Source organism: Limulus polyphemus, unplaced genomic scaffold (assembly GCF_000517525.1).
Source record: "Limulus polyphemus unplaced genomic scaffold, Limulus_polyphemus-2.1.2 Scaffold2954, whole genome shotgun sequence".
In the NCBI taxonomy this organism is placed as follows: domain Eukaryota; kingdom Metazoa; phylum Arthropoda; class Merostomata; order Xiphosura; family Limulidae; genus Limulus; species Limulus polyphemus.
Window position 1 is genome coordinate 139,575 of NW_013668564.1, and position 9,476 is coordinate 149,050.

The window sequence follows — 9,476 nt, forward strand, 5'->3', positions numbered from 1 at the left end:
GCATACGTGCGCCCCAATACCAATATTGCTGGCGCACAAAAATATAGCCAATAAAAAGGAAAAAAAAAGAGGGTCTCATAGATCAATTTAATCTAATTCTGCCAAAAAAGAATTATAAGTGCAGCGGATATTGAGGATTCCCTCTTATTATACTTCAGTATGAGTAGGTGATCAAAAACATCGAAAATAACGATGCCAAGAATTGCCAAACGAAAGAGTGACTTCATCATCATGTGTCGTCTTCCTCAGGAAGGTTGGCTGTCACAATCCTCCACTTCTGTCTGTTCTATGCTTTTCTCACCAGGTATTCATATTTCACTATCTCAGTCAACTCTTTAATATTTGTTATCCACTGTGTTCTTGGTCTTCTTTTCTATTTGACTCTCTAGTAAGACTCGCTGGATGTTGTCTCGTCTTATCTTCTTGATGGTTGGTATAACATATTTTTTTACATTCACCATACTGAGAACATTTGTTACCTCATTGCGGAGAAAAACTAAAACTTTGAGGAAGAAACGTCAGGATGCAAGTTATAGAAAGAAAGAATAAAAAAAGAGATAGGCTTGCCCACTAAGTTATGAGACAAGATCCAGTGAGAAGAAGCCAGGAACAAATCCGAAATACAGGAGCACATCAAATTGCCTACCGAGATGTTGTTAGATGTCAGGAGAAATTTCGTGTCATAGAAGCACACCGTTCAGCTCGCGAAAACTCCTAAACGAACATTCGCCCTTAGGGCGGCTTTCCTGCTTTTATATATATAAACAAACAAAAACCTGCCATTACTAAATACACAGTTATGCACGTATATTTATTAAACATTTGTTCGTGGTTAGCTATTTGTTAAATTCTGGGCCTGGTGGCTAGTGCGCTTGATTCCCAATTTGAGGGTCATGAATTCAAACACCCGTCGCCGAACATACTCGTCCTATAGTTACCATATGATCCGGGTGTAAAAGTTCTTGCCGTATAAAAATACCGGCCGACTCCAGACTAGTTGGGATTAAAGTCGCTATGAAGAAGATACTTGTTGAGTTCTGTTGCGATTTTTATTAATAACAGATAATCATTACAGATCTTGTAACGTATGAAATTATTTAATTTCTGTAGTGTAGAGCTTTGTACTGTCAGTTTTTGTTTGTGTTTTAGTAAACACTCCTGGAGAATCTGTAAAGCGAAACGTTGAGTGTCTAATTAAATGAAAACAACATTTTGATGTTATAAGGTCGTTTATCTAACATTAACATGTGAAATTATCGAACAACTGTTTTACTTAATGTTAAGTAAACCTGGCGAAATTCAGTTTTTTTTTCTTTTTTTTAAACATTTGTGTAACCCTTAATATATATTTCGTCGACTGTATTACTCGTATTATTACATAACAACATACTGGATTTTACAGCAAACTGAACATTAAGGGTCAGCATCTAATGGGTTCTTGTTAATCACAAAACTATTAAAAGGTATTAAGTTACAGTTCTGATACTCTGCTATTTCTATCTATTTGTTTAAATGAACAATGTAGAATATATTGTATTAGTAATCATGAGGCTCTAGAATAATCTATAGGAAATTCTTTTTTGACATTAATTAGTAGACCAGGAGGAGAAATTTATTTTTTAGGTAAACCAGATTTTTTAATCAACACTTTTAATACAACTAATTAATATAAACAATTCTTTGTGTTGAAATAGCAACAAGAAATGAATACATTGATTAGTCGGGCTAACATTAAACATCTGTAAGTTTATTACACGATAAGAGAATACAGTGATCTTTATTCAATTAAACAAAAAGTAAGTCAGAACGTGAAAGTAAATGAAATGTTTTAACAAAAATATTTTTGTTTGAAGTGATATTTGGTATTCGATTTTATTATGGTAAATAACAAATAAAGAGGGAATCCTCAATAGCCGCGGCTGTAATTAGATATCAAATCTGTCAAGAGATAAAGCTATGAGCTAAAAGTTTGTACTTAAAAAAAAAAAAAAAACTTAGAGCCATTCTACGAGCCACTATCTCGCGGCGAAAAATTCTTACGTTAAAAAGTATTCACTTAACACTAACGGTAAGTATGACAATTACGTTTATACGCTTTAAAAATCAATTTTATTTTTGGGCAAAAATACAGAGGTATGAGGTATTAACATTGTTAACTTTCTTTTACATTTTAATATCAACGTATATCATACATGTAAGGCCTTTTTCAATCTAAAATTAAACTATTAGCAAGATAATGTTACAAACTTTCTCTAGAAAGTAAGGCACTGCTACAGGTGCGTCAGTATAATTTCTCTTTAAGTAACACATTAAGTAATGCACTGATAGATTTACCTAAGATAACAGGTCGATTTTTCGAAGTCTATTTCGTTAGATTTTGTCAAAACTAGTTTTACACTTAAAATTTTTGATAACTGGTTTTACATTGAAGATTTAAACATATATAATTTTTCTTTTAGTAATAGATGCAAAAATAAAATTTTTATTGTCATCTTCATTTGACGTTCGAAGATGGTACTCTTACGGCGTGACTTTATGACGTATCATGATGCTTAGACTTTCACTTCGGAATGTTACACATTTGGGTGGTATTGTAACAGCAGCCATTCCTGTCAGGGGAATAGGCAACTCCCTGACAGTTTGAATGGTGTCATTATCTACCATATAGAGTTCATTTCGACTAGTAGCGCTCAGTTCGTGGCTATTAACCCCGCCAGCAATGTAAAGACAGGATTCTGAAAAAAACAACAACATCATTTTAGACGAGTTCTGTTGAATGGGTGGATACTCTATCTTGAGTGAAACTATAAAAGATAGGGAAATTACACGGTTAAATGATTGATAAAAAGCCGTCATGGTATACGGGGTAGTAAATAAAGGAAACATCACATCAAACTTCCTATGTCGACATTATCAAGGTGTGCTTTGTATTTATTTTTACTTAAAATGTTATTATTATAAAAAAGAAGCCACATAACTCTATCACTGTTAACAAAATTTGTGGCGTAAAAATGGGTCTTCAGTTGGATTGTACACATCTTATAATATATTATCAACACTATGTCTATACTGGAAAGAAGTGCTTTACTTAAACAAAACATTTACCTAGAAAGACTTTCCCTTGAAACAGGTAAAATAAGTAGAGGAAAGGTCGTTTTCTAAACTATATTTCCAATATATTTAAATACGCTGGTATTACATAATACGCATTCTTTGCCTATTTTCAATAAAAAGATATATCCATTCTTTTCTGATTCTCTGTTCTATACTTAATATAAAAAAACAGTGGTTTAAAGTAAATTTCCTTACCTAATGCAACAACTATCGCAGAATGTCGAGGACATCCTAATGAAGTTTTTTGTTTCCATTCCATAGTTTCTTCGTCATACACATCTATAGCTGGTACACTTACAAGATAGTTATTTTCATCTGTAGAAGGAGCTGCGCCTCCACACAACCAGATTTTGTTGTCACACACAGCAGCATTCCCAAAAGCCCTGCCAATTCTCAATGGCCGGCCATCTACCCAACTGTATAGAATAATAATAATAGAAGTATTCTTGGAACCGCCTCTCTAAACATCAAAACTATATCAATATTTCTGTCTAGAGTATTGTGTAATCAAAGTGAATCAAATTTACATTGTTTGTTTGTGATTTGTTATTGTTAGATGGCAATATGGCGTAGCATTTCATTTAATAGTTTTCAATCAAGTGTTAAGTTTTTGTGTCATTTCGTAAGATTTATTTCAAAATTAAGGCCCAATATAAAGCGTTAGGCTTGGTAAAAAACGTCATTTTTCTTGAAGTTGACCAAAAGCAAAAATTAATTTTGTATCGTTAGGACTTGACTAGTAAGAAACGCAATTTACAATGTTAATTGAGTATTGTGACAAACATAACTTTCTGGCAGCTTTAAAATGCCATTAAATGATTAAAGCTTTATTACAATTATTTGTATATATTCACTAATTTGTGCATAGCAAAAAAAAAAATGTGTACGATTTAAAACATTTTTTTTTTCACATCGTTATTACATAATCTATACAAATATGCTACAACTATACAGACTAATATAATAATTCATAACTTTGTTATCACATTGCACATAATATAGAAATTATAAACACACAATATATCAGTCACCCCGACGGGACAGTGGTAAGCCTATGGATTTACAACACTAATATCAAGGGTTTTATTACCTCGGTGGGCACAGCAGACAGCCAGATGAGGCTTTGCTATAAAACACACACGCACAATATATCAAAAATGTAAGATAGTATCAGAAATTAGTCTAATTGGTTTAGATGATAAAAAATATAGTTGTTGTAAATATATCTTTATATAATATGTAATTTTGCTTACAACATTTCTAGTGCGTATTTCACACTAGGACTTTCGTTAAATAAACCCTAATTAAATAAACCTCTCTTTCAACACAGTGTTAATGCATCGCATACAAGGTTACTTTGAACCAAGTAATAAGCAAAAGTCCTACTACGACCCAAACGGATCTACAAAAATTAATCATTATCGCTTAATCATAACGTGCATACATTTGATATGTTCCGGTCTTCTATTTAATGTATTGATTGATATAAAACCACATGGACTAGTGATCAATTTTTTCTTCCAGTTATTTTCCATAGAATGTTTTCTTTGCTATTAAAATACAACTTTCTTACTGTTTGAAGACTGGGTCATAACAAAGAACATCATCCAACACTGGAGGTTCTTCCGTTGTCATCGACGTAAGTCCACCCAGAAGCCAAATGTACCCTCCATGAGCAACTGCTGCCATTCCCATTCGTGGTGAAGGCATGGACTTTTCCATGGTCCATTCATTCGATTCATGGTCGTAAGACTCAACAGAAGATACCAGTCTTAAATAAAAACATACAATATCTTTCACTAAAGAAATATTCAAACAGTGTTGGTTAAACTCTTGGTCATGATATAAAAAGATTGTTTGGTTTAAATAATAGTGATCAATTTATATTTGTGAGTAAATATTTTATTATTTTTAAGATTTGTTATAATGAAAGTTAAAAGCAGACGATTGTAAAAGGTTTTGTTAATAATTAATTGGTGTCGAGAATATAGAAAGTGGCCAGACGACTATGTAATAAAGACATAAATAGCGTGAGACGAGCGGGAAGCAGCAGACAGACAAAAATAGATAGATAATAGCAAAAGAGATAATAGTTGTGTGAAGTTAAGGCCTAACGTTTAATATGTTAAGAGCAAAACTCACAGTATAAAAAAAGATAAGAAGGATAATTTTATTCCCTCAAAGCGTGGTTCTAAAGTAATTGAATCAGCCTGGGTACACTTTGACAAAAGGAACAGAGGATCTTCAGAAAACCAAACGAATTACGGTAACTTTCGCCACAACTGTAACTTGTAAGTGAATCACACACCGAATACTAGTGTGATAGTAATATAGAGAAGATAATTCAACTTGTCAACTGAAATTCTAAAGTAACTGAATAGTCAGTCCTAAGTGGACTTTTGACAAGAAGAAGAAGAGAACTATACATAAATAGTGTTTATGATATGCCTGTAATCTCTATAGAGTGAAGACTTTTTTGTACATATGTTCAACGTGTTCGGAATATATATATATATTATTTGAAAACAAGTAAAGTGTGTGCTGTTCATTCATCGTTGAATTTATAGCTAACAAGTCAGAGATACCTACTGTAGAAGAATCCTAAGCCCAACAACAACATAGTATATGTTTATACTATTAAGAAATATAAGTAAAAGCTATTTATTTCGACAATTGACAAAAAGAAGAACTTGTACATATAATATTGTTTTTCAAAATCTGACACTGTTATTTGATTCTATTACAGCAATATAATTGATTAAATAAGAATTATGTTTAGGTTGTAAATTACCCCAGAAATATTATTTAGCAGTAAAATACTAAGAAGAAAATTTCTTCAAAGGATTTTCTCTCTTTCATACTTCACTGTATTCAAACGTTTACTAATTTCATCTGTTTAACAAAAAGAAAAATACCTGCCAATGTCATCTCTTCCTCCAATAGCATACAAAACATCATTAAAAACTAATAGGCTATGGTGAGATCGTGCACAACGCATGTCCCCCATTCTGGTCCAATTCTTGCTGGCAAGTTCGTATACAAAAGTTGTTTTCGTGGCAACCATTTCTCCCCAGGTTCGTACATCAGGATCATAACCGCCTATGAAGGTACTGTTATTAAAATTACAATTTCCTTACTTGGTGTATTGCATAAATATGCATTTAGTACTAGGCGATAAAAATGAAGAAAACATTACCTAAACGTATGTAAATTATAAATATATAATTAAGTATATAGTAAGCCTACGACTCTAATAAGATATATATGATTACAGCTAAAGGCTGGACTCTAGTTTAAGGTATAAAAATATGCATTATTCTATTTTAGGTCTAAAATGTCTATAAATATGTCTGTAGTATAAAATATTTGCTAGCCAGTAGAGCATTCAATATAAAAAATAATGACAATATTAACTTAATAATATAAATTTGAAGTGCTATGAAACTTATAGCATGTAAATAGCATTTTATTGCCTTTTTGGTATCCCTTCTTTAGCAATGTTTTCTGTATTTTCGAATTCCTTGACATTTTAGTGAACCATTTTGATAACATTGTCAAATATTTGTGTGTCAGTGTTTTCTTGTACACCAAAATTTATTTATTATTTACATTTTACATACATCTTTACTGCAGCTGAGAATCGGAGAGTTCTTTACTAATTAGTGCGTTATATGTATAGGAAAATTGAACCACATATTCGTATCAGCTGTATAAACTCGCATAACATCAAATGTATGTTTGCTTCAATTAATATATTAACATTTTTGCAATAAGTCCATTTTCATACTACATTCTACAAGACATAATACCATGAAAAGCAACTATACATTATTTAAAAACTAGAAACTTTAGGCTTGGTAAGATATAATGAAACAGTCTTATCTTTACCTTTTGGTCCATAATAAATCTTATCGCAAAGCCTCACAGTTTGAAAAGAAGCTCCTTTACATTTTCTTGAAGGAAGATATATATATATATATATATATATTCAGATCCTTAATGGCAAGATATTCTTAACTTTTGCTTACTATAGGCTGAAGAGATAACTCGAAAATCGTTAGATACAATTGGACCATTACAAAATGCGCACGTTTTAGTAATTGGCGTTTTGAATTATCGACGTATCGTGCCTGGCAAGACTGATATCTATAACTTCAGATGACAAATGAGTACTGCATTTTTCTTATCTTATCTTTGATCTTAAATATAGTTTTTAACTTCAAGTTATTTTCGAAAAATGATTCAAGTGTTGTTTTTTTTAATTTGTACGAAGTTTTCAACGTTTCGGCAGTATAAGACAAAGAATGGCTACTTGTTTATGTTTCACAGTTTGCATGTTGACTTGTTCTTTCTTGTTCGAAGATTTTGACACGGTCTTCTTTATTTCTAAATCAACAAGTCAAACAGATATTTATATTTTAGTATTTACTGCCCAACAATAGATCAGCAGTAATTTAACGAATTTACAATGCTAAAATCCGAGGTTCAATTCTTCGTGATTGACAGAGGGCAGATGGCCTATTGTGTAGATTTGCGCTACAACAAACAAACGGTATTTGCCTGCATATCAAAAATAATTATTTATTATCATATACTCGTATATTGCAGTTGAAAATCATAGGTTTTACACCATATGTTTTTCAATAAATAGGGTGTGTGTGGTGGTGGGGTTTAAATGGAACCCTCTAAATCTTATTTTTCAAATGAATTTTTTTGTAATCTTTCCTTTTAAAACTGGATATCAAGAATAATAATGGAGTCTTGGTAGGCCAAAGCAGGTACAACAATTTCTCGGTACCGGTAAAGAAGAAGAATTCACAATTTTTTTTCATTACTTTCAATATTATTTCTGTCTCACTTTTTTGTGATGACTGTCGACACAGATTTGCTTACCTACTGATATTATTATGGTATACAAACTCAATGTTAGTTTATTATTGAATGAAGTTTAATCGTGATTACTTCGACGGTTGTGAAGGGTCTTTGAAACTGAAACTGCTTATTTATAATTTTGTTGATATTATATTGTTAGAACTCGGTATTAGAATTAAACATCTAGGGTAAATTCTCAGTTTTAAACGACCATTAGCTAGAGGAGAAAAAATTAATTAAAAATAGGCGAACTTGAACAACACTTAAGGGCCTAAAAGATACAATACAGCGATAAAATAATATCAAGATCCAAGTTGCAATGAAACTATTAATATAAATAGCTCGAATTAAAGCGCTTTTTGGTTGGTACAAATTTTCCTTTTTAATTTTTAATCGTATATTATTATTCCCACTCTTATTTGTGAAACTTTGCTCATTGTTTGTTGACGTTGTTGTACATTTGTGTCAATAACGAAATATATATTTATGAAAATAAACAATATCAATATTCGTTATCGATTTCGTAAATTACTCAGCAAATTCATTGTATAAACTCCCTAACCAAATTCTGAAAGATTAGCTCCAGTCAATAAAGCATACCATCCCTCCCCGTGAGTTAGTGGTAAGTCTATGGTCTTAAAACGCAAAATTCTGAAGTCTGATTCCCAAGAGTACAGATATACATCCCATTGTGTAACTTTTCACAACAACAATAATAAAGTTGAAAACAAAAGCAGAATTGCCAATTCTACAACTTCTCTAGTTATTAAGACAGTTATAAGATTTCGTTTAAATAATACAGGAACAAAAACTGAACATTTCAGAATAAGCCGGTAAATCTGTGCTTATGATAGCAGTCAGTAGTAAAATCCTTAGCTAAACCTAGTAAATAACGTAACCAGGAATGGGAATGTAATTTGTTTTTCAAGTTCGCGTGTAAGTGTAATGACTGAACCTTTTGAATTTAGATAGTCAGCAAAAACAGGTGAGCCTGAAAACAATTATGGAAAATACGTCGTCAACATAAGGTGTGCAAAACAAATATCTGAAATCTGTTGAACAATCAATAAACTGACTGTTTCCTGGTGTGTCATGAATACATTTAAAAAAATGGATGCTTTCCCATAGCTAGGCCATCAGTTGAACTGAAGATTTTCCTACTATACTCATAGTAGAACTCTTTTGTTGTGAATTCTAGAAGATTTTTAAAGTCGAGTCTAGATGACTATTAAGAAACAACTCATTTTGGAAAATTTAATCAGTAGCGAAGTATACAGTTTCATTGTGGTATATTAGCATATAGTGATTGAGGTAACATTAAAACACGTCACGAAAATTTAATGGTAAAATTTGATGTTTCTGACAAAGATTGAAAACTTGTAACTGTAGTTAAGAGTGTGCTCTGTGAAAGTGAAGTCGAAAAGAAAATTGTTTAAAATACTTGCCAGATTTTAAATACATATTCCTATGTTTAAGACAATAGGTCTGAG

The 9,476-nt window shown here is 31.7% G+C and overlaps 1 protein-coding gene across 1 annotated transcript; it reads right to left on the reverse strand.

The window, feature by feature from the left end:
* Positions 1-2,090: 2,090 nt before the first annotated feature.
* LOC106468298 (alpha-scruin) lies at positions 2,091-6,217 on the reverse strand (the record flags this gene model as incomplete). Its single annotated transcript, NM_001314151.1, is given in 4 exon segments — positions 2,091-2,735; positions 3,310-3,530; positions 4,688-4,885; positions 6,030-6,217. Coding segments are annotated over 4 exon segments (822 nt in total), but the record flags the coding sequence as incomplete, so codon positions are not given.
* Between the last annotated feature and the right edge of the window lie 3,259 nt (positions 6,218-9,476).